The sequence below is a fragment of the Ovis canadensis genome, chromosome 3 (genome assembly GCF_042477335.2).
Source record: "Ovis canadensis isolate MfBH-ARS-UI-01 breed Bighorn chromosome 3, ARS-UI_OviCan_v2, whole genome shotgun sequence".
Lineage (NCBI taxonomy): Eukaryota > Metazoa > Chordata > Mammalia > Artiodactyla > Bovidae > Ovis > Ovis canadensis.
The window spans coordinates 190,974,553-191,001,576 of NC_091247.1; the positions used below are offsets into that span (position 1 = coordinate 190,974,553).

General features: G+C 41.5%; 1 protein-coding gene and 1 long non-coding RNA gene across 8 annotated transcripts in view; one reads left to right on the forward strand and one right to left on the reverse strand.

Annotated features, from left to right (window-relative positions):
* Positions 1-418: 418 nt before the first annotated feature.
* On the reverse strand, positions 419-16,267 carry LOC138437699 (uncharacterized). Of its 6 annotated transcripts, XR_011256122.1 has the most exons (6): positions 16,215-16,267; positions 13,688-13,788; positions 13,534-13,605; positions 11,736-11,947; positions 10,370-10,446; positions 9,122-9,792 (listed from the first exon to the last, which is right to left on the reverse strand). It is a non-coding gene; the product is annotated as an uncharacterized lncRNA (long non-coding RNA). The 6 variants fall into 6 exon arrangements; XR_011256120.1 differs by lacking the exons at positions 9,122-9,792; positions 13,534-13,605 and adding an exon at positions 419-1,737 and having other exon boundaries at positions 16,215-16,260; XR_011256121.1 differs by lacking the exons at positions 13,534-13,605; positions 16,215-16,267 and having other exon boundaries at positions 13,688-13,774.
* TMTC1 (transmembrane O-mannosyltransferase targeting cadherins 1) overlaps positions 14,442-27,024 on the forward strand; it is a 337,062-nt gene continuing 324,479 nt past the window's right edge. For both annotated transcript variants that reach the window (XM_069585452.1, XM_069585453.1), the window contains exon 1: positions 14,442-16,220. In XM_069585452.1, the coding sequence (XP_069441553.1) occupies positions 15,667-16,220 (554 nt within the window). In that variant the 5' untranslated portion in view covers positions 14,442-15,666. The remainder of the gene's footprint in view (positions 16,221-27,024) is intronic.

Sequence of the window (27,024 nt, forward strand, 5' to 3'; positions counted from 1 at the left end):
TATTGCTTACTTAAAATATTTTTAAAGTAACAATTCACACATCATACTACATTAAATAAAGCCATAGAAAATATAGAAAAAATTTAAAGTAAACATATGATAATATTACTCTTTTCTAATGAACCCTTTTCATTATGTTCATGGCCATCTGCTATGAAGAGCCAGCTCATTGGAAAAGACCCTGGCATGGGGAAAGATTGAGGGCAGGAGGAGAAGGGGGTGACAGAAGACGAGATGGCTGGATGGCATCACTGACTCAATGGACGTGAGTTTGAACAAATTCAGGGAGATGTTGAAGGACAGGGAAGCCTGGTGTGCTGCAGTTCGTGGGTCACAAAGAGTTGGACTCGGCTTGGTGACTGAACAACAACAATTCCAAATTCCACTGATTCCAAATTCCTCAGTGGAATGAAATCTCACTTTTAAGACTTTTATTTGTGATGTAGACTTTCCTGTTCAGGATGATTTCCCCATGTATCTCTGAGCTGTGTTTTATTGCTTATCAGAACCTGCTGGGTATCTTTGAGATGCCCGAGGACGAGAGTCCCTGCACAGAGCTGGCAGGTCACTGAAGGCTGGTCTCACCACAGCCCTGGGGAGTCTAGGTAGATCCTGGCGGCATGTTCTGGAGTTCACTCTGCTTCTGTTTCTCTGCACAAACACCCAGCTCCTCTTCTCTTCCAAGATTCCGCTTCATTCCAGGGCTCTGATTTTCTGGCTCCTGCTCTGAAATAACCACTGGCATTTCCTCCTGTGAACCTTGGCTTTGGATCCATCCTCTGTCTCAATTCTTCCACTCCTCTGTCTGCTGTGGACCCCTTCTTGCGGCAGCTCCCACCACTGACCCAATCAGGCCTGGACTCCACTTTCGCCAAGCCATATGGGGCAGAACTGGCATTCTTTGAGCTCATTCCTTTTGAGATATAGTTTAGAGATGGTAAAGCTTCTATGAGTTCAAGTTCCTCAAGTCGAGGCGAGTCTGACAGCTGGCAAAACTGAATTTTACAAAGACCAAGTTTATTTTGACATTCAAGCAACATTGTTATATAAGAAGAGAACCATTTAACAATGGCTAGGAAAAAAACAACAAAAAATGTATATTAGGAATTGTTCTCTTTTAACACTTGAAGAATAATGAGAAATGGTGTTAAACTGGAGACATTGATTAATGTTAAAGCTTCTCTTTAACGTTTTCTTTCAAGTAAGAAATTCTGAATGTTCCTTCTTTGGAGCTCTTAGAAGATTTTCAAGGTGTCTGAAAGAACAGCACTGATTTTAGGAGATTCCTTCTAAAAAGCAGGTATCAGCTCAGTTCAGTTCAGTCGCTCAGTCATGTCCAGCTCTTTGCGACCCCATGAATCGCAGCACACCAGGTCTCCCTGTGCATCACCAACTCCCGGAGTTCACTCAGACTCACATCCATCGAGTCAGTGATGCCATCCAGCCATCTCATCCTCTGTTGCCCCCTTCTCCTCCTGCCCCCAATCCCTCCCAGCACCAGAGTCTTTTCCAATGAGTCAACTCTTCGCATGAGGTGGCCAAAGCACTGGAGTTTCAGCTTTAGCATCATTCCTTCCAAAGAAATCCCAGGACTGATCTTCTTCAGAATGGACTGGTTGGATCTCCTTGCAGTCTAAGGGACTCTCAAGAGTCTTCTCCAACACCACGGTTCAAAAGCATCGATTCTTTGGCCCTCAGCCTTCTTCACAGTCCAACTCTCACATCCATACACGACCACTGGAAAAAAAGCAGGTATAAACAGTTCTAAATCGGAAGTCAGGATTTACATCACTCAAAATAAGTAACAATGTAGAAAATGAATTGCATTTCTAGTGTGGCCTATCTCCAGAGTATGAATCAATTCAACTTCACTTAGAAATTTTAAATTATATAAATGTGTCACTTTTTTTAACTTTGAAGATATTTATAATATACATTATAATAAAACAAAGACAAAAGTGAATTTCCCTCATGCCTCCAGAAAATCCTGAATATGCAGCTTCAGAATATCCTGTCTTCTATCCACTTATTAACGCATTCAAGCATTTATCCATTCCATCAATTAACAACTATCTGATCTGTTACTGTGTGCAAGCAATTTGCTAAACTCCAGGGGCAGACCAAACAGTGTTGGTCCTGCTTTTGTTAATTTAAAGCCACTGAAAATGGTTTACATCAATTAAAACTTTCATAAATTATTTAAATATTTGTAAAGACCTAGCTGTCCTCCTGTAAGTCAGTCATCTTATTTAAGACTGATTTTTCCTTGCTTACGGTAATCTGTATCTACTATGTTTACTAAGTTTATTCCTACTGTACTGGTTGACTCATATATACTATTTTAGGCAGAAAACATAAAAATTTTATCTTCCCACCCTGTATGCCTGGAATCCACATCGCTGTTTTCTTAGGGACTCTTTAAGAAGGAACTGACTAGCAAATTGGACTGATTGTTATTATTAACTTTTTTGGCTTAGTTGCCTCTCGTTCTTTTTAAAAAGCATGTGTGTGATATGACACTCCTAGAATGAGCATAGAGCATAATTGTAAAGCCTAAAGACAAATTCTAACTTACCCTGTTTCCAGACAATTTATTGACCTCAGAACACTTCAAGGACCTCCTTTTAATTTGCATGCTATTGATGTCATATATTTTGTATTCTTTTTTAGAAAAATGTTCCATTGGGAGATAATTTACATACCATCAAATTCACTGTTTCAAAGCATAAAACTTGATGGATTTTAGTGTGCTCTCAGAATTGTACAAGCATCACCAAAATATAATTTTAGAACATTTTCATGACGCTAAAAAGAAACCCTGGGCTCATTAGCAGTCACTCCTCATTATCGTGCTCCCAGCCCCTGGCAACTGGTAATCAGCTTTCCGTCTCTGTAGATTTGTAAGTAGGCAATTTTCAACTAGATTTAATCATATAGTAGCACATTTACCATTTAGATTGCATTCTTTTTCTCCCTCTATCTCTATACTTTCATCTAAAATCATTTTCATTCTGCTGGAACACCACCCATACCGGTCTCCTGGCTTTGTTAGTAAAAATTCTTCTTTTATCTTTGCTGAGAAGATCAAGATCCCTGGAAGCTGGGCTGGAGTCAGAAGCAGTGGTCGACTTCCAGTTCCTCTTATTGCTAGGGTGCCTCTACAGGGCCCCACCCTTATGCACAGCTAGGGTGGAAACTGAACTCCTCCCTAGTTCCTAGAGCACTGGCTCTTCCTCTCACTCATCCTTGGATGAAAAGGACCCCAAGTTCTAGGCTTATCCTTTGTCTTCTCCTGGTGCTTCTCTACTCCTTAAGATCTGCTGTTACTAGGCAAGTGCTGTTGCTTAGTCTGAATGTCTATGCCTGTTTGGACCCGATCCTCCACCACAGTGAGGAAAAGTTAGTGGTGTTTAATATCGAGGACTTTCCTACTTCCTCCAAGGTTAATAAGGATACCAGCTCACTGTCTCCCACCTCTGAGATATCAACAAGAGCAAAGGCGCAAGTTCCAGACCTGTAACTTTAAAGAAAGAAATCCAGGATTTCTTTGAAAATCCTAGGAAAAGAATATCCTAGGAAAAATAGGTCTTTTTAGTATCTTCTTAGTTTTTCACTAGTTCATTTTCACTATACCCTCTTAGTTTTTCACTAGTTCATTTTCACTATATACCTACTTAGTTTTTTTCCTAGTTCATTTTCACTTTAAAAGTTTCACAAGGATTTTCAAAAAATGTTTTAAGCAGGCTGAAGACAGGGGTAAGCATTATTGATAAAATGACCAAATAACTGCTAGTAATTCCTTTGTAACCATGAGGAAATCTAAAATATTTCTTATGAAGTAATTTTTAAAAATGCATGCACTATGATGTTAAAAATTAAAGATTTGGAAAGAAAATGATTAAAGTTTCCCTGAGAAGCAATTTGAAACTGGCAGTCAGATTAAAAAAAAAAAAATGAATAGCTGCATGACTCATTGGTGAGAGAGGCATTCTCTGGCACCAGGATTTGAGAGGGTTGATGATCTTGATCCTGCAACTGCAATGAGGCAACAGTGAGCAAGGCAGACTGGTTGTCCAGAGTAAACCCAAGTTTGTCCGATAGCCACATTCTCAGAATGAATGAATGAATGAATGAATGAAACGATCAGTTATTGGGGAGCAGATATCTAACAGTTGCTTGACAGTGGGTTTTCTATTTTTCCATAATGGAGAAAAATAGAAATAGCAAGAAATTACTGAGAGAAAAGAGAGAGAGAAAAATCACCACTACCATTATCATAATCTTTCATCTTAGCTAATTTCTACTGAGCAGTCTTATTCTGTGTCATTTACACCAGGCACTAAGCTCTTGATCGAGCTCATTCACTCTTCTCTATTGCCTTCTGAGGCACTTTCACCAAGTAGGAAACTGGAACCCTGTACAGTCTGGAGGCCCAGTTTTATATGCACATTTTTGCTCCTCCCCCGCCCCCCACCCCACTTGGGGATCATAGTTCCCTGACCAGAGATTGAACTCAGGCCATGGCAGTGAAGCCCAAAATCCTAAGCACTAGGCCACCAGGGTACTCCCCATTTGTGCACATCTTGACTGTAAACCATTTGAAGCAAGAGTGATCCATTCAAGAACCAGTGTTAAGTAGTTGGAGCATCAGATTGCGCTACTTCTAGAGAACACAGATTAAGTGGAATCCTCCTTTATTCATAAATGAGTAATTTTCAATTTGGGGACAGACAGTGGCACTCAAGATTAGACGTAGTGATGATAAATTACAGCTAAAAGTGTATGCACCATTAGGGCACTCACTTGTGCCTAAGTTATTGACTTCCTTTACAAATGGCTCTAAATATCTTTTTTTTCATGAATTTTCACATATTCTAGGCATTGTAGTCATAGAAATACTCTAATATGGCAATTTAGTTCTTGTGTGATAATTTTCACTTATTTGGTAATATACTTTCAAAATAGTGAAAATTGTTATGGGAAACTCCTAAAAAACACTCCAAAATACAACAGAGGTATGATCTTCTTAGACCTACTTAAACATTAATCAGAAATACATTTATTCAAATAGAAGTCATAACATATAAAGCTAAAAAAGTTGTGTATACATATTTACTTCATTATGAGATTAATATAGAAAACATATTCAAAAATTCACATTTGTCTATAAACATGAAACCACTTTTTAATGCTAAACTTTTATTTTTATATGTTCGCATTATTGTTTTGGTTTCCGTGCTCCCAGGTAGCCATATTCCACTGGCTCAGTATAACAGAGGAGTTTCAACTCATAGGCCAACTTATCTACAGAGTGGCAGCCTGGAGGGCTGTATTAAGGATTCTAAGACTGCATCTGGAGTTCATGTGCAAGACTACCACAATTGATTAGTCATGTTTTTTCATGACCATAGAAAGGAGGAGAATTTATGGTGAGTTTCCTGGGTTTGTCATTCATGATACTACCTCTCAGTAGCTGTTATGGGAATTTTGGGTCAAGTATGAAGGGAAAACACAGCATTTGGGTGTTTCCATAAATACAATTCAGCATTGCCAAGACGCTCTGATTCTTAGATGGTAGGCGTAATTTTCATTTTCTTTAAAAAACTTTGTCAGATGGATAAAACTGTTTCCTAATCCTTCCAACTACGTAAGAGGGAAAGAATGAAATCACTGAATGAATGAGAAATGAAAGTGACGGTGTTTGTGAAACAGACTATGAAGCAAGAATCTTCTACTTTGTCTTCTAACAGGAAAAGGCACCATATTTAGTAGTCATCCAAGATGTACAAAGAAGACTCAAAATTATTTAAAAACCACCACCACCTCCAAAACCACCACAACGAAAACCGCCGGTTATCTTATTCATAGAAACGTGGCCAACAATAAAATCCAAAGGATACTTTTCTTTTTTTTTTTTTGTAAGCTGCAGTGGGGCCTGAAAAGATTCATTTATCCCTCCGGATAAATTCATATGTGGAAAAATAGGCCAAGAAATAAGACTTAGCAGCACAGTGAGGAAAGACTGGAGACTGTTATTTCTCAAGGGAAACTGTTTATCTCCACACATAATCTTCACTTCTTGTCAAAGAAAAACTGGCTTGGTAGGTTCTCCAACTACTTTAATAATATATGATGCTAGCAGAGTCACTGGCTTTTATAGGTATTTTATTAAGTCCCTTGTACCGTGAACCTACTAATTTTGGCGGTCCCTAGACCCTCTAAAAAGGGTGAGGAAATCTGTGAGGTAGGGAATTTCTTAGCAAAATAATCTTTATAATTTAATGAAACATAAAGAAATGTAACACATAAGCAAAGTGTTAGAAAAACAACTTACCACTGATGAACAATAAATAGTTCATATAGAGCAGCCAGCTCTCAGATTGTTCTCATTATCTGTCATCTTTTCAAAAATAGTCATTAGACTTGAGCCTCATCCTCTACAAACTGACAATCACATAGAAGTTCCTGAAGTTAACCCCCCAGCAGTATTTATGCAGTGGCTCCAGGTTTTTATCCTTTTATGAATTCACTTCCTTTTCTTTCTTCCTTTCTCTGTCCCTCCCTTTCTTCCCTCTCTCCCTCCCTCTCCCTCCCTCCTTCCTTTTTCATTCTCTCTCTCCATCCCTTCCTCGATCCCTCCCTTTTTTCTCCCTTCTTTTGGTTTTGTTTTGTTCATAAAGCTTTTTACTTTGACTTTTGATGCTTTTTACTTTTGACTTCGAAGCTTTTTAGTGAGAAAAAGGAGAGAACTTAATATTACAGCTTTGAGGATGCCTACCGTTTCTTCCATTCTTCTTGGATGACAGCTATTACATATTTTAAAAGAAAAAAAATTGTATTAAAGAAAAAACTAAAAGTAGAAAAATAGTATTAAGGGGCATTTGGGCACAGTCCTCACAAGAGTGCCCTCACTTTAACAACAATTGCAAGTTTAGGGGTGAGTCCCCAAACCACACTCAATTTCAAAATTTGCTAGAAGGATTTACAGAATTCAGTGAAAACTCTTCTGGATTATTACAGGGACAGGATGCAAATAGAAATGAGCAAGCGAAGTCCAAGAGGCAGAGTCCATGAGAAATGCTGAACGAAGCTCATGTTGTCTTCCTCCATGAAGTCAGACATGTCACACTCCTGGCATTAATCTGTGACAAGACGCATGGAGACAGCCAACTAGGGAAGCTCACTTGAGCCTTTGGCACCCAGAGTTTTTACTGGGACTTATCACATACTGCCGGCATGGCTGACCTTTTGGCATCAGTCCTTCCCAGAGGTCAGGCTAATGTCTTTAGTTTCCAGTTCCCCCAGCAGTCAGAACTGATCTTGTGTGACACAAAGCTCCCATCACAGACTGAATTATTAGGTTGTCTGGCACCCAAGTTCAGTTCAGTCACTCAGTCGTATCCAACTTTTGAGACCCCATGAATTGCAGCACGCCAGGCTTCCCTGTCCATCACCAACTTCCGGAGTTCACTCAGACTCAAACGTCCATCAAGTCAGTGATGCCATCCAGCCATCTCATCCTCTGTCGTCCCCTTCTCCTCCTGCACCCAATCCCTCCCAGCATCAGAGTCTTTTCCAATGAGTCAACTCTTTGCATGAGGTGGCCAAAGTACTGGAGTTTCAGCTTTAGCATCATTCCTTCCAAAGAAATCCCAGGGCTGATCTCCTTCATAATGGACTGGTTGGATCACCTTGCAGTCCAAGGGACTCTCAAGAGTCTTCTCCAACACCACAGTTCAAAAGCATCAATTCTTCGGCTCTCAGCCATCTTCACAGTCCAACTCTCACATCCATACATGACCAGTGGAAAAACCATAGCCTTGACTAGACGGAACTTAGTTGGCAAAGTAATGTCTCTGCTTTTGAATATGCTATCTAGGTTGGTCATAACTTTCCTTCCAAGGAGTAAGCGTCTTTTAATTTCATGGCTGCAGTCACCATCTGCAGTGATTTTGGAACCTCCCAAAATAAAGTCTGACACTGTTTCCACTGTTTCCCCATCTATTTCCCATGAAGTGATGAGACCAGATGCCATGATCTTCGTTTTCTGAATGTTGAGCTTTAAGCCAACTCTTTTTTAAGCCAACTCTCTACTTTCACTTTCATCAAGAGGCTTTTTAGTTCCTCTTCACTTTCTGCCATAAGGGTGGTGTTATCTGCATATCTGAGGTTATTGATATTTCTCCCAGCAATCTTGATTCCAGCTTGTGTTTCTTCCAGTCCAGCATTTCTCGTGATGTACTCTGCATAGAAGTTAAATAAGCAGGGTGACAATATACAGCCTTGACATACTCCTTTTCCTATCTGGAACCAGTCTGTTGTTCCATGCCCAGTTCTAACTGTTGCTTCCTGACCTGCATACAGATTTCTTAAGAGGCAGTTTAGGTGGTCTGGTATTCCCATCTCCTTCAGAATTTTCCACAGTTTATTGTGATCCACACAGTCAAAAGCTTTGTCATTGTCAATAAAGCAGAAATAGATGTTTTTCTGGAACTCTCTTGATTTTTCCATGATCCAGCGGACATTGGCCATTTGATCTCTGGTTCCTCTGCCTTTTCTAAAACCAGCTTGAACATCTGGAAGTTCACAGTTCACATATTTCTGAAGCCTGCCTTTGAGAATTTTGAGCATTACTTTACTAGCAATGAGATGAGTGCAATTGTGCGGTAGTTTGAGCATTCTTTGGCATTGCCTTTCTTTGGAATTGGAATGAAAACTGACCTTTTCCAGTCCTGTGGCCACTGCTGAGTTTTCCAAATTTGCTGGCATATTGAGTGCAGCACTTTCACAGCATCATCTTTCACGATTTGAAATAGCTCAACAGGAATTCTATCACCTCCACTAGCTTTGTTCGTAGTGATGCTTTCTAAGGCCCACTTGACTTCACATTCCAGGATGGCTGGCTGACTGATCACACCATTGTGATTATCTGGGTCGTGACGATCTTTTTTGTACAATTCTTCTGTGTATTCTTGCCATCTCTTCTTAATATCTTCTGCTTCTGTTAGGTCCATACCATTTCTGTCCTTTATTGAACACATCTTTGCGTGAAATGTTCCCTTGGTATCTCTAGTTTTCTTGAAGAGATCTCTAGTCTTTCCCATTCTGTTCTTTTCCTCTATTTCTTTGCATTGATCACTGAGGAAGGCTTTCTTATCTCTTCTTCCTATTCTTTGGAACTCTGCATTCAGATGCTTATATCTTTCCTTTTCTCCTTTGCTTTTCATCTCTCTTCTTTTCACAGCTATTTGTAAGGCCTCCCCAGACAGCCATTTTGCTTTTTTGCATTTCTTTTCCATGGGGATGGTCTTGATCCCTGTCTTCTGTACAATGTCACGAACCTCAAACCATAGTTCATCAGGCACTCTATCAGATCTAGACCCTTAAATCTATTTCTCACTTTCACTGTATAATCATAAGGGATTTCATTTAGGTCATACCTGAATGGTCTAGAGGTTTTCCCTACTTTCTTCAATTTAAGTCTGAATTTGGTAATAAGGAGTTCATGATCTGAGCCACAGTCAACTCCTGGTCTTGTTTTTGTTGACTGTATAGAGCTTCTCCATCTTTGGTTGCAGAGAATATAATCAATCTGATTTCGGTGTTGACCATCTGGTGATGTCCATGTGTAGAGTCTTCTCTTGTGTTGTTAGAAGAGGGTGTTTGCTATGACAAGTGCATTTTCTTGGCAAAACTCTATTAGTTTTTGCCCTGCTTCATTCCGCATTCCAAGGCCAAATTTGCCTGTTACTCCAGGTGTTTCTTGACTTCCTACTTTTGCATTCCAGTCCCCTATAATGAAAAGGACATCTTTTTTGGGTGTTAGTTCTAAAAGGTCTTGTAGGTCTTCATAGAAAAGAAGCCCCCAGCAAAAATCCTCCTGTCAAGTAGGATACTTCAGGGACCTAAAATTACCTCCTAGTAGCCCAGGGCAAAGGCTAGACTTCTTTCAAGGTAAGGTTAGTTCCTCACTACACGAGTATAATGACCTCCCTGCCTCTGCCCATACTTATCAGTGAAATTCAAAACGATAATACCAACAGTGGCCAATCTTATTTCATCTAAAAGTGTGCCAGAGTCAAACTCATACTAGTTCACAAAAACTGTTAAATATTTAGGAATTCTGTCAGCTAGTTGTTTAACACAGTCATTATACAAAGTTTAATTACATAAACTTATAATTATGTATATTGGCCAAAAAGGTTTTTAAACCCAAACGAACTTTTTAGCCAACCCAATATATAAATTGGGCTTCCCTGGTGGCACAGTGGTTAAAAAATATGCCTGCAATTTAGGAGACTTGGGTTTTATCCCTGGATCTGGAAGAACACCTGGAGAAGGAAATGGCAACCCACTCCATTATACTTGCCTGGGAAATCCCATGGACAGAGGAGCCTGGTAGGTTACGGTCCAACAGGATCGCAAAAGTCAAGCACAATTTAGTGACTGAAAGAACAACAACAAATATATAAATTAGATTAAACACAAAGGTAATAAATGTTCAAAATTCATCCTTTTCTAATTATTTTACTATATTATAGTATTAATATGCTCTTGATCTTATCTACGTCTAGTGTAACTATATGGTGAAATTTCTGTAGAATCTCATGTTACTATTCATCTCTTACTATCTCTGTGTGCAGTGGTGTCCTGTTGGTAGCATGAAATCAACCATGGTTAAAATATTTACACCATGAAATTCAGAAAATGCTAGGAATCAGACTTTTTTGGATACTTTTTGATTTTGAGAAGCATCTTTCTGCTGATCCAACTATACTAGAGCTGTTATAAGTATTCTGTAGGTTATAACAACATTGGGATAAATTTCTGATAAATTATTTCAAAACATACTATTTCTATAGCTGATGAGTCTGATGGAATAATTTTTTTTAAAATTGACTCTTCATACAAATGTTGGTTATAAGTCTGAATTTAATTTTATGTTTCCTCTGACATTACCTATAAATTGTGGAGGTTATACAAGAAACCAGAAATGACTTAAAAAAACCCACACATTTTATTTTATATTGGAGTATGGCTGATTAGGGGCTTCCCTGATGGCTCAGATGGCAAAGAATCTGCCTACAATGCAGGAGACTGTGGTTTGATCCCTGGGTCAGGAAGATCCCCTGGAGAAGGGGATGGCAACCCACTCCAGCATTCTTGCCTGGACAATTCCATGGACAGAGGAGCCTGGCAGGCTAGCCCTTGGGGTCATGAAGAGTCAGACATGACTGAACATCTAATACATACACACACACACACACACACACACACACACACACACACACACACGGCTGATCAACAATTTTGTGATAGTTTCAGGTGGACAGCAAAGGGACTCAGCCATGCATATTAAAAGTGACTTTTTGATTTGTAAATAATTAAAATGTGAAATACAAATGTATGCAAATAAAATTTTATTCATATGAAAAATTGTCTTTCTGTTTCGTACAATCTTACATTTTAATTTCCATTTCTAATACTGTGGATATGTGCTTTGCAATGGTGTGGCAGTTTTCAACTAGAGATCCTAGGCTCTGAAATCTAGCGAGTACTTCATGTGCTTTATTGTAATCTACGTGTGTATGCTTTTGTCTTGTAATTTGTTGACAAAAGTTATTGCCTGAGAGACAGAAATTGGAAGATCACAGATAATTTTTTATATTCTTTAGTTTTAATTCTGTGCAGATGCCACAGTTGTATTGCAGGAATTGAAAGGAAAGCCAGTTTACCTCCATGAGGAGGCCCTCCTGTCTCCTGGGGCCAGTCTGGAACTAGGTCTGGGTGCAGGCATTCCTCAGATCACTTGGCAACCCTGTTCCCCCATTTGCCCTGCCAGGTGCTGGGTCAGCTTCTTAGGGAGCATGTTGCCTGTGCTGCCGTAGCCCAGGGGTAGTGGGTAGATATATTTCCATTTTCTTTTTTTTCTATTTTCCTGCATTTTCTTCAAGAACAGAAGGAACAGTTAATAGATAATAGTTAAATAAATTTACAGGTAATAGTTAAATAACTAGGCAACAAAAATTTATTTTTTGATGTAAATTATGTTATCAGCTCTTTTCTTAAATTTTTATTTTGCATTTGTCCTGCCAACTAAAGAATGTTGCTCACCACCCAGTTCTAGAAAAAAAAAAAAAATCAAGCTATTAGCCACTGTAGTCACTGACCTACAAATCACCTTGAAAAGAATTCCGGGTGAAGCTCAGGATGAGGCACTCTGTGTTCTGAGAAAACTGGCAGAACCGGTCTCAGAAAGTTGGATATTTTTAGGAGAACATTCAATAGACCAAGATTCTTGCATCTTCCCATACTTAGAAAAGCACTAAAATTATCGACTGAGATATCTGTTCCTTGTGTCTAGCGGTAACCTTCTACAAAGATCTGTGCTTGGTTGCATATACTCCTTTTTTAAATTAATGCCTTTTAATTTTTATTTACTTTTTGTAATTAATTTTTTATTGGAATTAGTTGATTTATGATGCTTTGTTAGTTTCTGCCACACAGCAAAGTTAATTAGTTAAAAATGCACATATATCCACTGTTTTTAAGATTCTATTCCCTTATAGTTCATTACAGAGTATTGAATAGAGTTCCCTGTACTACTCAGTAGGTTCTTACTAGTTACCTACTCTATATATAGTGGTGTGTATATCTCCATCCTAATCTCCCAATTAGCCCTCCACCTACTTTACTCTCTGGTGATTACAAGTCTGCTTTCTACATTTCTGACTCAACTTCTCTTCTGTAAACAGGTTCATTTGTACCATTTCTTTAGACTCCATATATGTGATACCGTATTTGTCTTCTAGGTGTGACTTACTCTTTTGCATATACTCCTTTGCCAAAAGTCACATGTATGTGGACTTCCTCCCCACCTCCCCCCATCTCCCACTCCACCTAATCTGAGCAGTTCCTCAGAACTATCTCTCTGGCTATAGTCCTCAGTAAGTTCCCAGATAAAACTAAAACCCATAGCTCTTACATCGTGAGTTTTCACTTCCATCAACAGTTTCTATCTGGGTTCCTGAACAGGGTGTAATGCGCAAAACAGCACAATGGGCAGTCCTTTGAAATTTATTTTATTAAATTATCTACTTGTCTTTGATTTACTTTCAGGTGTTAGTTGTGTCCTATGTGTCCACAGTCTTTCAGAACTATGGTTCACATTAACTTTCCTGAGTGACAATCTGTATGAGCCTTAGAGACACCCTTTGTAATAATTTATGTTTTAAATTGCTCTGAGTGGACAAAGGTGTCTTAGAAGGTAGTATTGCTCTAATTATAAATTCTTTAAAAATAATCAGAGACTAAGTAACAAGAATTAATTTGCTTTGGGGCCTCTTCATTAGGTAAGATGAGTACTTTACACCTTAAGACAGAAGTAGAGGGATGGCAAGCCAGCATATCAGTGTAAACCTTCTCTCTGTGACATCAACATTTCCACAGGTTTTCAGTAACACAGAATAGTATTGGATCAGGGAATGATGGGACTGCAAAGGAACTGTTTACTTTTAAAATGTATTTACGTACTTACTTGTCCTTGAGAAGACTTGAGGTATCTCATTATTTCAAAGTACATTAAATCCAAATTCATCATTTGAACTAAATAGAATGGAGATGCCAGTCAACCTAGAGCAAAGCTTGATGAAACTCTCTGTGCTCAGAAACCTGGAACCCCACTTACAGGTTTCCTTCTTTTCTCTGTTTTATTGTCTTTTTAGAGTTCAGCTTTGCCTTTCTTCATTTCTCTTCATTGTCATGGAGAATTCTGGTAAGTGTTTTCTTCTAAAAGAGAAAATAATTCAGAAGAGAAGGAGGTAGGCAGGCTGTACCTGAGAGGCTGTACAGGCCGTACCTGTGCAAGGCAGATATATAAAAATCTACCATGAGAAGCACTCTTTGGGACTAAGATATTGTCTCAAGAAAGCCTTTCTTAATTGTAGACAATGACTGATACATTGGTTTATTATAGCTACTATCATTTCGGTAAGCCCAAGTTCACTGTCTTAGAAAGTTGTATTTTATGGTGTTAATATTATATATCACACACAATTTGAGAAGCTTTGGTCATCCAGCGCAGTACTTAGCATATTGTAGTACAACATAAACACTCATATATTTTAATTAAATTAATTGACAGGCAAAGAAGAAAGACTGTAATGTGTCATGTGGGGGAGATGGTAGACTCAGGTGTGTGTGGGGTCTGGATATGAAGGCTACCCAAGGGTTAAAATGTTTTGATGCAAGGATGAACACATTTCTCAGTCACTAATTACCAAGTCACTAAAAAACAAAGTGAAATGGATAAAACCATCCTGACTTGGAATATGTCGTCTTAACTCATTGAGTTTTCAACTGCTCAGATGTAGCTCAACTTAAAAAAAAAAAAGGTGTCCTGGAGTCATATAAGCTTTTAATCAGTGAAAGAAGAATTTTTGCTTTTTTTTTCTACTTTTTCTTTAGATCATCAAAATTCCTAGGGATTTTGGAAGGATGAGAATAATACGATGAATTTTGTATTTCAACTTCTCTATCTGGATGTGTCAAATTCCAGGTAACCAATATTACATAGCAATAAAAATTTACAAGGTCCATTGAAGAGTTCACAAATATTTCAAACATGGAGAAATTCTACTGAACCTCATCACAACGGTATACTTAGCTTATGTATATATTAAAATTAGCAATATTAAAAAAAAAAAACAACACGAAGACAACCTTTCAGAGAAACTGTAAGATGGGGAGCCAAAGCCAGGGGCCTTAAAGCAGTTTGGTTTTTGTTTTGAATCTTACCGACTTAGCAGAAGAGTTCAAATACAGAGTAGGAAGTAATAATCAGACCCAAATGATCCACTCATACGGGGACAAAAAGTAATTTGCTTGGCATCTCCCGGATTGTTTTAAGAACCTCAGTAAAAAACAAACGAGGAGAAATGTTTCAGAAGTCAACTCGGCTCCCAAACCCAAACCCAAACTCGAACCTGAGACTTTTTATAAAGGCGAGCAGAGGAATGGGCGGTAAAGAAAAACAGCCGGTGAACAAACCTGCGCAGGGTGGGCAAGAAGTCCACCTCAGGGAGACCCTCTCTCGGTTTTCAGAGAGACGTTTCGGAAGCTCCATTTCCCTACGGTTTCCACCCCCGCCCCGAGGCTGCAACCGCGGGACGCGGGCAGTGGGGAAAGAAAGCCCGGGAAGAAGACGGGGAGGCGGAGACCGGACAGGAGAGCGGAGCCGGACGAAGAGCATGGCCCGGGGGCCGCTGCTGTTGTCCGGGGTGCTGAAAAGCCGGGACGTCCCGGACGGCGGCGGCCACTTCCCTCTCCCGGAGCGCGGGCGGGGGTTCCGGCTGCGCACCTGCTAAGCCCGTCCTGGCCCGGGGCCTGGAGGTGCTCGCCGGTGAGGTCCGCCCCCCCCACCAGCAGACCCTTAACGGGGAAATGATGAGGGGCAGAGGGCATCGCGGGCACAGCGGAGAGGACCCCGGTACCCCTTCCCCGCCGCTCCGGGCGGCCCCACGCAGCGACCTCTCCACCTGCACACGGACTCTCGCCGCCTCTTAACGCCGCGCCGGCAGGCTGAGCGCTAGACCAGCCGGGCGCGGGCGGAGGGTGCGGGGAGAGGGGGGAAAGCGGCGCCGGTCCCGGGATTGGGGGGTGGAGGCGATGGCGAGCGGGGCATGCGCAGTGGGGCGGAGGAGGTGGCGATGGCCCGGGGAGGCGGGGGGACTGCTGTTTATCTGCAGCCGGGCCAACTCGGCGGCGCAGGCGGCGGCGGAGCGCGGGACGCCAGCGGTCGGTCCAGCTGCCGCCGGCCATGCCCGAGCCCATCTCCCGGCAGCTGCCGCGCACCGTCCGGGCCCCGGCCGGGGAGGATGCCAGACACCCGGGAGAGACCAGGACAGCGGCGGCGGCGCGATGGTGGTGACCAGCTCTGCCCGAGGCGGCGGCGGGGACCGCGCGCCCTCCCGGCGGCGGGACTGCGGACTCGCGCCGGCCGGAGCCGCGGCGCTGCTGGCCGGGGCGAGCTGCCTGTGCTACGGCCGCTCCCTGAGGGGCGAGTTCGTGCACGACGACGTGTGGGCGATCGTCAACAACCCCGACGTGCGGCCCGGAGCCCCACTGCGCTGGGGCATCTTCTCCAACGATTTCTGGGGCAAGGGCATGGCCGAGAACACCAGCCACAAGTCTTACCGGCCGCTCTGCGTCCTCACCTTCAAGTGAGTCCCTCACCCTGGGCTCGCAGCCGCCTTTCTCCTCACCCTCTACTGGGCTGGGAGAAGTTGAGGGATCCGCTTGGGGGTGGGGGGCGTTTCTTTTTTCTGCCCCTTGCCTTCCACGCCTCCCTGCTCTCCAGGTTGCCCACGCCCCTCTGCTTGTTGACCTCGGCCCCGCTTCTCCCGGCTCCCGGGGCGGCTCGGTAGGCGCGGGCTGCGAGTTGGGATCGAGTTTTTGGAAAGTCTTCGCTCTGGGCGGGCTGGTCTCTGGGGCCAGGGCTGGAGGGGCCGTGGAGCCGCCTACGCACACCTCACTCCGGTGGGGCTGTGGCCAAGTGAGACCAGAGCGCGCCCGACGAGGCGGTGGCTGTAGTGGTGAAGCTCCCAAGTTGAGCATTTCTCGATGGCTGGGGCAGCTTTTCAGATGGGGAGTTATCAGCTCCTTAGCAACCGTGAGCTGCCGGGGCGCGGGGGTTTGGGGAGGAAAGGACCGCGGGCAGAAGCTCTCTCCCTACCTGCAGCCTTGACTGTTCCTGGAGCCTCTCGGATCTTTGGGAAGAGCTCCAGATTTAGACTTTAAAAGATGCAAAGCAAAGGAGGGCAGAAAAACGTGGGGTCCTCTGGGGATCCTGGAGTCCCAGTCGAAGTAGTTTTTCTTTTACAACCTCAGAGTCATGATTCAGCATTTCAAGTGTGATGAGGTGCAAAGGGAGTCAGATTTTTGAAGGATGGAGTATTTTCTTGAATTTAAAAAGAGAGCTAGCTTCAGATGGGAGGGGAGAAGGGCTGATTCCAGGGAGTGCTGGCTCCTATGTCATGAGCTTGACTCAACCCATTATGATTTGGCTCAGTATTTAAGCTTATAATGTGCCGGACAAAACTGTTGAAATAATTTTGGTTCAGTATCATCAGCGTTTTAAGCCTTCTCCAACGGGTGTAATATGAACCCGTCCTCATGATACTGGTCATATGAGACAGGGTAAGCAGCTTGAAAAGCCTGCTCAGATCGGGAGGCCCAGGTCTCTTGACAGGTGGCTGATGACTTAGAAAAGGAAACCAGAGCCATTGGACTTAATTCTTCCACTGAAAGTTGAATGTTTTCAGAAGAGTAAGGAAATTCCACATTTGACTCTGAAGATTATTTTATAAACATTTATCCTATTGGAAAGTGGTCTTGTTTTTTAGTTGAAAGATAACCTCAGCTACTAAGTTGCTCATTCCTTTTTTCCCTAAATGTTTTTTAAAATGGCACATTCTCAGGTGGCACAATGTGTGTAACTTCTAAGCCGACCTGCTTTTCATTTATTACAGAGGTTACTTTAAGGTGTGGAAGCTCACAGCAGGAGGTGTGCTAGGCTTATACTAGTCATGAGAGACTGCCTAGGTCCCTCCTTTGAATGTTTTTCATATACAAAGTGAAGTGAAGTGAAAGTCACTCAGTTGTATCCAACTCTTTGCGACCCCATGGACTGTACAGTCCATGGAATTCTCCAGGCCAGAATACTGGAGTGGGTAGCCTTTCCTTCTCCAGGGGATCTTCCCAATCCAGGGATTAAACCCAGGTCTCCTGCATTGCTGGCGGATTCTCTACCAGCTGAGCCATAAGAGAAGCCCGTCCAGGCCAGAATACTGGAGTGGGTAGCCTTTCCCTTCTCCAGCGGATCTTCCCAACCCAGGGATTGAATCCAGGTCTCCCGCATTGCTGGTGGATTCTCTACCAGCTGAGCCACAAGGGAAGCCCGTATACAAACGTCAGGGTCAAATGCCTGTACCCAGTTGGTGGAGAGAGACGAGTGTCTTCACTTCTTGGCTTTCTAAAAAATTTGTTTAAAATTCATGCAGGAAAAAATAAATAAACAAAATTCACGCAGGAAGTGGCAGGGGCAGAAGACAGAGGAGGGGAGGAAAGGAGTAGACAGTGAGGGAAGACCATTGATGAAGAGGAAAACAGGCATTGAACAGAACAGGGGCTAAGCAAAAGAATTGAGGGGGCAGAGAGCAACTTCACTTGTGATACTCACTGGTTAGAAAAAGCAGTCTGGTTGCTAAGATGCATTGCTCTTTGTAGAGTATATCTTACTGGCTGTGTAAGATATACTTTTTTTTTTTTTTAAGATAATTGAGTTGCAAATCTAGAGTGCAACAGAGCACTAACTGGAAAGGAATAGTGCCTCTTCAGAAAGAGAAATTCAGCTAATCTTTCTGTTCTTACAGGCATTGATTTGAAGAAGTTGTGGAGACTTTGTCATCATAATCACCTGAGGTGCAACTGCATATTCTAGTGCAATAGTGTGAGGCTGGACATGTATAAAGGATGATGTTAACAATGTTAGGCCAACACAACTCTGAAGATTGTTTTGCAGAAGGACAGAAAAAATCACATCTATTAACTATTTAGTGTGAATCAAGCATTGGCCTAGGAACTTTACATAGGTCATGTCTTTATGATTTTTAATTTAGGTAATAGGGCTTCCCAGGAGGCTCAGTGGTAAAGAATCCACCTGCCAATGCAGGAGGCACAAGAGACTCGAGTTCGATCCCTGGGTCAGGAAGATGCCCTGGAGAAGGAAATAACAACCCACTCCAGTATTTTTGTCTGGGAAATCCCATGGGCAGAGGAGCCTGCTGGGCTACAGTCACATGAGATCACAAAGGGTTGGACAGGATTGAGCACACAAGCACAACTGGTGAAAACACTAAGTGGCCTTTGAGATACGTGCAAGCTGTCTTACCTGTATCTTAAACTTTTTAAGGAAAAATTTTGAAAATTTAAAGCCATCTTAACAAGTTTTTGAGGGCGCAATATAGTATTTCAACTGTAGGTCCAATGTTGTGCGGCAACTCTCTAGCGCTTATTTCTCTAGTATAATTGAAACTAAGTACCTGTCAAAAAGCAACTCCTGATGCTGCTCCCACCTCACCCTGCCCTTGGCAACCAGCATCTTAGTATCTGTTTCTATGAGTTAGACTATTTCAGGGACCTCACATAAGTGGACTCCTGCGGCTGGCTTATTTCATGTAGCATAATACTCTCCAAGGTCTTCTGTGTTGTTGCACATTGAAGGATTTCCTCCTTTTTAAGGCTGAATAGTATTACATCGTGTATATATCACTTTTCCTTTATCTGTTCACCTGATGATGGGCACTTGATTTGTTTTTTATCTTGATTATTGTGAATAATGCTATAGTGAACACAGGAGTACACATATGTTTTCAAAGTCAAAATTTCAATTCTTTTGGATATAGACCCAGAAGAAGGATTGCTGAATCATATAGTAATTATTTTTTTTAATTTTTGAGGAACCTCTATCCTGTTTTCCATAGGGGCTGTACCATTTTACTTTCTTACCAATAGTGTACAAATGTTCCCAATTCTTCACATCTTTACTGATGCTTACCTTTTGTTTGTTTGTTTTCATAAAAACGAATCTAACAGGAATGAAGTAGCATCTCATTGTGGTTTTGATTTGCATGATTAAAGCACAATTTGCATGATTAGTGATGTTAAGCATCTTTCCCTCTACCTATTGGCCATTCACATGTCTTCTTTGGAGAAATGTCTGTTCAAGTTGTTCTTTGCCCATTTTTAAAATCAAGTTATTTAATTTCTTCTAAGTTGTAGAAATTCGTTATATATTTTAGATATTAATAACATGTCTGATATTTGGTTTGCAAACATTTTCTGCTATTCTGCAGGTTGTCTCTTCACTCTTGTTTCCTTTATTCTGCAAAGCTTCTTTAGTTTGATATAGTCCCACTTGTCTAATTTTTGCTTTTATTGTTTGTACTTTTGTTATCATGTCTAACAAACCATTGCCAAGCCTAGCATCATGAAGTTTTTCCTCTGTATTTTTCTTGTAAGAGTTTTATAGTTTCAGGTCTTATATTTAAATTTTTACTATTTTGGGGGTTGATTTTTGTATATGTGGTAAGAGTCTAATTTCATTCATTTGTATGTGGTTAGCCAGTTTTCCCAATATAATTTATTGAAGACTATCCTTTCCCCATTGTATATTCTTGGAACCCTTGTCAAAGATCATTTGACTGTATATACATGGGTTAATGTCTCTGTTCTTTTCCATTGATCTGTAAGTCTGTTTTTAGGCAAGTACTGCACGGTTTTAATTACTGTAGCATTGGAATATATTTTGAAGTCAGGAAGTGTGGTGCCTCCAGTTTTATTCCTGTTGATCAAGATTACTTTTTATATTCAGGATTTTTTGATTCAATATAAAATTCATGATTTTTTTTCTTTTGCTATAAAAAATGCCTTGGCATTTTGATAGGGATTACATTGAATCTATAATATATGAACAATATTAAGTCTTCCCATTTATGAACATGGCATGTCTTTCCATTTATTTGTGTCTTCTTTAATTTCTTTCATCAGTGATTTGTAGTTGTAAGTGTGTCAGTCTTTCATCTCTTTGGTTAAATTTGCTGCTACTGCTCAGTGGCTTCAGTCGTGTCCAGCTCTTTGTGATCCCATGGATTATAGCCTGCCAGGCTCCTCTGTTCGTGGAATTTTCCCTCCAAGAATGCTGGAGTGAGTTACCATGCTCTCCTCCAGAGGATCTTCCTCCCATGCTCCTGCATTGTAGGCAGATTATTAACCACTGAGGAAACCTCTATGGTTAATTTTATTCCTCAGTATTTCATTCTTTTTGTTGCTATAGTAAGTGGAATTTTTTTCTGTTAATTTTGGATAGTTTATTATTGTGTGTGCTTAGTCGTTCAGTCGTGTTTGACTCTTTGTGACCCCATGGTCTGTACTGTAGCTTGCCAGGCTCCTGTATCCATGGGGCTTCTCCAGGCAAGAGTAGTGGAGTGGGTTGCCATGCCCTCCTCCAGGAGTTTATTATTAGTGTATGGAAATACAGCTGGTATTTTATTCTGGTTTTTGTATTCTGTAACTTTACTGAATTATATTAGTTCTGATAGATTTTTGGTAGCATCTTTAGGGTTGTCTATATATGAGATTGTGTCATCTGTAAACAGAGATAATTTTATTCTTCCTTCCTGATGTAGATCCCCTTTATTTCTTTTCCTTGCCTAAGTGCTCTACCTAGGACTTCCAGTTCTATGCTGAATAGAAATGACAGGAGTGGTCATTTATACCTTGTTCCTAATCTTAGAAGAAAAGTTTTCAGTTTTTTGCTGTTGGCTATAATGTTTGCAGTTTTGGGGTATTGCAAATAAAGTTGCTACAAACATTCATCTGCAGAGTTTTATGTGAAGATAGATTTTATTTCTCTAGGGTAAATGTCCGGAGAAGGCAATGGCACCCCACTCCAGTACTCTTGCCTGGAAAATCTCATGGACAGAGAAGCCTGGTGGGCTGCAGTCCATGGGGTCGCAAAGAGTCAGACACCACTGAGCGACTTCACTTTCACTAAAAAGGTTTCATGCACTGGAGAAGGAAATAGCAACCCAAGACTTCCCTGGTGGCTCAGAGGTTAAAGTGTCTGCCTGGAATGCAGGAGACCAGGGTTCAATCCCTGGGTCAGGAAGATCCCCTGGAGAAGGAAATGGCACCCCACTCCAGTACTTTTGCCTGGAGAATCCCATGGAGGGAGGAGCCTGGTGGGCTGCAGTCCGTGGGGTCACTAAGAGTCAGACACGACTTCACTTTCACTTTCACTTTCCAGTGTTTTTGCCTGGAGAATCCCAGGGATGGAGGAGTCGCATAGAGTCAGACACGACTGAAGTGACTTAGCAGTAGCAGCAGCAGGGTAAATGTCAGGAGTACAATTGCTGGGTCATGTGGTAGTTACATGTTTAGTGTTTTGCAAAACTGACAAGCTGTTTTCCATCCCATCCCATCAGCAGTGTATGTGTCATCCAGCTTCTCTACTTCCTCACCAGTTTTTTGTCATTGTTTTTTATTGTAGCCATTCTGATAGGTGTGTAGTGCATGTCATTGTGCTTTTAATTGGCTCTAATAGCTGACTGATGGTGTTAAATATTTTTTCATGTGTCTATTTGGCTTCTGTATATCCTCTTTGTTAAAATTTCTCTTCATATTTTTGTCAATTTTCTAAATGGATTTTTTAAATGTTGAGTTTTATGATTTCTTAATATATTCTAGATATAAATTCTTTGTCAGGATTTCCTTCTACTCTATGGTTTGTTTTTCTTTCATCTTCACGAGTTTTTTCCCAGTGCAAATCTCAAACTGATTTATTTCATTACAGGTAGTTTCTTATCTTCAAATAAGTGAATGAATGTCACACATACTGACAGATAGAAATTCCCTTATAGTAAATGCTACATAAATTTATTTATAAAGAAATGCAATGCTTGTTACCATAAAGGTGCTTGCTTGTACAGAAATATATTAATACTAATCACAGTTATTCTTATGTAAGAAATGGGTAGAAGTTGAAGTGGGGAAGTGGATTATTAGAGTGTCTACTTTGACCAGTTTGAGGGTCCAAGCACAATGGAAGATGAAGGCAGCTTCCCAAGATGCGGTGACTTTGTACCGTATCAGTTTAGCTAACTGGAACCTCATCTTAGAAATTTCTTTCCTGTGCTGTACTTGGTTAGAGGCAGACAGGAGAAATTTGTTCAAGATATGGACAGTGAAAGTGAAATGACTGTGTTACCAAAATGCAGTCCTGCTGCTCATTGGTAGAAAGCCAATATTTGAGAGACAAGGTTGGTGGAAAGAAAAGTTTGCTTTATCTTGGAGGCAGGAAGTAGAAGAGAGGGTGGACCCATGTCCATGGGCTCACTCTTCACTGACAATTATTGGGCAAGAGCTTTTAAAGGGGCATTTCAGGGGTGTGTAGGTGGAGGGAGGTGGCTACTTGTAGAAATAGCACAGTCAGCTTTGATAGTCAGTCATCTTGAAAGTCATCTGATCAGCTTCACTGTGATCATTTGAAGTACAGTTGATCCTCATTTCCAAGCTGGTTTGTTCCCATTTCCTTGAGGCTCATTCTTGGAATCACGGCAGCTTATGTCATGGCTGTCGTCTGGTCGTCATGTAGTTATCTTCTTCCACCTGGTGGGGGGTTTCAGTATCTGCAAAGGATATGGCTTAGAGTATTATCTATAGCCCTTGAAAGTGAAAGTGAAATCGCTCAGTCCTGCCTGACTCTTTGCAACCCTGTGGACTGACATTGTACAGGAGACAGGAATCAAGATCATCCCCATGGAAAAGAAATGCAAAAAAGCAAAATGGCTGTCTGGGGAGGCCTTACAAATAGCTGTGAAAAGAAGAGAGGCGAAAAGCAAAGGAGAAAAGGAAAGATATAAGCATTTGAATGCAGAGTTCCAAAGAATAGCAAGAAGAGATAAGAAAGCCTTCTTCAGCGATCAATGCAAAGAAATAGAGGAAAACTACAGAATGAGAAAGACTGGAGATCTCTTCAAGAAAATTAGAGATACAAAGGGAACATTTCATGCAAAGATGGGCTCGATAAAGGACAGAAATGGTATGGACCTAACAGAAGCAGAAGATATTAAGAAGAGGTGGCAAGAATACACGAAAGAACTGTACAAAAAAGATCTTCACGACCCAGATAATCATGATGATGTGATCACTAATATAGAGCTAGACATCTTGGAATGTGAAGTCAAGTGGGCCTTAGAAAGCATCACTACGAACAAAGCTAGTGGAGGTGATGCCATTCAAGTTGAGCTATTTCAAATCCTGAAAGATGATGCTGTGAAAGTGCTGCACTCAATATGCCAACAAGTTTGGAAAACTCAGCAGTGGCCACAGGACTGGAAAAGGTCAGTTTTCATTCCAATCCCAAAGAAAGGCAATCCAAAGAATGCTCAAACTACTGCACAATTGCACTCATCTCACATGCTAGTAAAGTAATGCTCAAAATTCTCCAAGCCAGGCTTCAGCAATACGTGAACCATGACCTTCCAGATGTTCAAGCTGGTTTTAGAAAAGGCAGAGGAACCAGAGATCAAATTGCCAACATCCGCTGGATCATGGAAAAGCAAGAGAATTCCAGAGAAACATCTATTTCTGCTTTATTGACTATGCCAAAGCCTTTCACTGTAAAGAAACTGTGGAAAATTCTGAAAGAGATGGGAATACTAGACCACCTAACCTGCCTCTTGAGAAGTCTGTATGCAGGTCAGGAAGCAACAGTTAGAACTGGACATGGAACAACAGACTGGTTCCAAATAGGAAAAGGAGTACATCAAGGCTGTATATTGTCACCCTGCTTGTTTAACTTATATGCAGAGTACATCATGAGAAACTCTGGACTGGAAGAAACACAAGCTGGAATCAAGATTGCCGGGAGAAATATCAATAACCTCAGATATGCAGATGACACCACCCTTATGGCAGAAAGTGAAGAGGAGCTAAAAAGCCTCTTGATGAAAGTGAAAGAAGAGAGCGAAAAAGTTGGCTTAAAGCTCGACATTCAGCAAACTAAGATCATGGCATCTGGTCCCATCACTTCATGGGAAATAGATGGGGAAACAGTGGAAACAGTGTCAGACTTAATTTTTTTGGGCTCCAAAATCACTGCAGATGGTGACTGCAGCCATGAAATTAAAAGATGCTTACTTCTTGGAAGAAAAGTCATGACCAACCTAGATAGCATATTCAAAAGCGGAGACGTTACATTGCCGACTAAGGTCCGTCTAGTCAAGGCTATGGTTTTTCCATTGGTCATGTATGGATGTGAGAGTTGGACTGTGAAGAGGGCTGAGTGCTGAAGAATTGATGCTTTTGAACTGTGGTGTTGGAGAAGACTCTTGAGAGTCCCTTGGACTGCAAGGAGATCCAACCAGTTCATTCTGAAGGAGATCAGCCCAGGGATTTCTTTGGAAGGAATGATGCTAAAGCTGAATCTCCAGTACTTTGGCCACCTCATGTGAAGAGTTGACTCATTGGAAGACTCTGATGCTGGGACGGATTGGGGGCAGGTGGAGAAGAGGACGACCGAGGATGAGATGGCTGGATGGCATCACTGACTCGATGGATGCGAGTCTGAGTGAACTCCAGGAGTTGGTGATGGACAGGAGAGCCTGGCATGCTGCGATTCATGGGGTCGCAAAGAGTCGGACACTACTGAGCGACTGAACTGAACTGTAGCCCATCAGGCTCCTCCATCCATGGGATTCTCCAGGCAAGAATACTGGAGCGGGTTGCCATTTCCTTTTCCAGGAGATCTTCCCGACCCAGGGATCGAACCTGGGTCTCCCGCATTGCAGGCTGACACTTTACCCTCTGAGCCACCAGGGAAGCCTAGGAACTAAAAGTCTTTGACTTGTTTAATGGCTAAACTATTTAGTCTTATTTGACTGCTTTCCTTTGCTTCTACATTCTCTCATCTCTCTGATTAAATTTATTCTTCAACTAAAATTTTTCTACAGACAGAAGGCAGGCTGAGGACATTGGAGGTGGGGGTCTCTCCTGGGAACATCCCACAGTGCCCTGCTCTGTTTCAGCCATGTCCTTGCTCAGAAGGTGGGTGTAGGTTTTGGTGTGTCACCGCTCATGCTGGTTGTCCCAGACTTGCAGACTAACCCACTCTGCTGTGCAGCAAAGCTGATTCTGCAGCTCCTCCAGAGTTTTCCATATCTCCCGTAGCTACTTGAAATCATGGTTTCCATGTGTGATCAGCTGTATGGATACTGCTGGCCAGTTTGCAAGCCACTCCCATCATTAAAGTTGGAGCCTAGGAGGCTGCAAGAGAGAAGTGTATTCTAGTTCTTCTTTGTGGATTCCAGCCCCTTCTTCTTTCCCCTACTTCAGGTTCCATCCTTCCTTCTGGAATACCTGCCCTGCTGGTTTTCCACTTGTTACAGACACAATAGCAGCAGTCCTGTATAAGCTATTAAATGAGTTTCTCTGGATTATGAAAGGTCGAGTCTCTGTAGCAAATTCCTTTAGCTGTATCATTCCTGGTGGTTCTGCTTCTCTGATCAAACTTTAACTGATACAAATGATCATTTCTTTGTGTTGCTTAGAGTGAATGTAGAATTCTAATGAATTTCTGTCTCTAGTCAAATATTCTATTCAGTCTTTTCATAATCTCATTTCCAAGGGCACACAGGAATAGTTTTGGATTTTTGTAGAGCAGAATCAAAACATCTGTGAAAACTTAATCTGCAGCAGTAATCTTTTTTGTTTTCTTTCTTCATCCTTCACTGGCCATGACCTGTTTTTAACACTGGAATCAGGAGAAGCACATGAAGTCACTTTGTAGACGCTGAGCTGACCCAGAACCAAACCCTGTAATGCCTGCATTGAAAAATGGTCCTAATTGATTTAAAAGGTGCTTAGCTTTTTAACTTTCATGGAGAAGCAGCTCCTGCTGAATTCTTGGCTGTGCCATTCCACATCGAGAAGCAAGGAGAAGCTTCCTTCAACAAGAAAGAACCGCTGGTTTTTCCATGATATAGAAGGAGAAGGAAGGCAAATAAAAGACCTTGATCTCTTTCCATGCTCAGGCTATTAGATCATAGTGTTCTACTAGTTTGCTGTAAAGTTTTATTTTATTGAATGCTTCTGATGATAATATAAACCATATGAGTGAAAGTGGGTGGTTTAAATGTCAGAGTTAAAAAATAGAATATCTTAATATGTGCAGCTGTAAGGATTTTCAACACTTTAATATTTAGATCTTGAGAGGTTTTTATTTTTTTGTTTTTTTTTTGGGGGGGGCAACACTTTGCAACTTTAAGGCACAAATGATATGCCAACCATGAAAGTCAGCTCTAGCCTCTATGCCCAGAACCTAAAAGAAATAGTGCATGTTCCTTTTGGTTCTGTTCCTTTTGATTTGACCTCTCTGGGCATTCATTTTGAAATAGTCTATTGCTA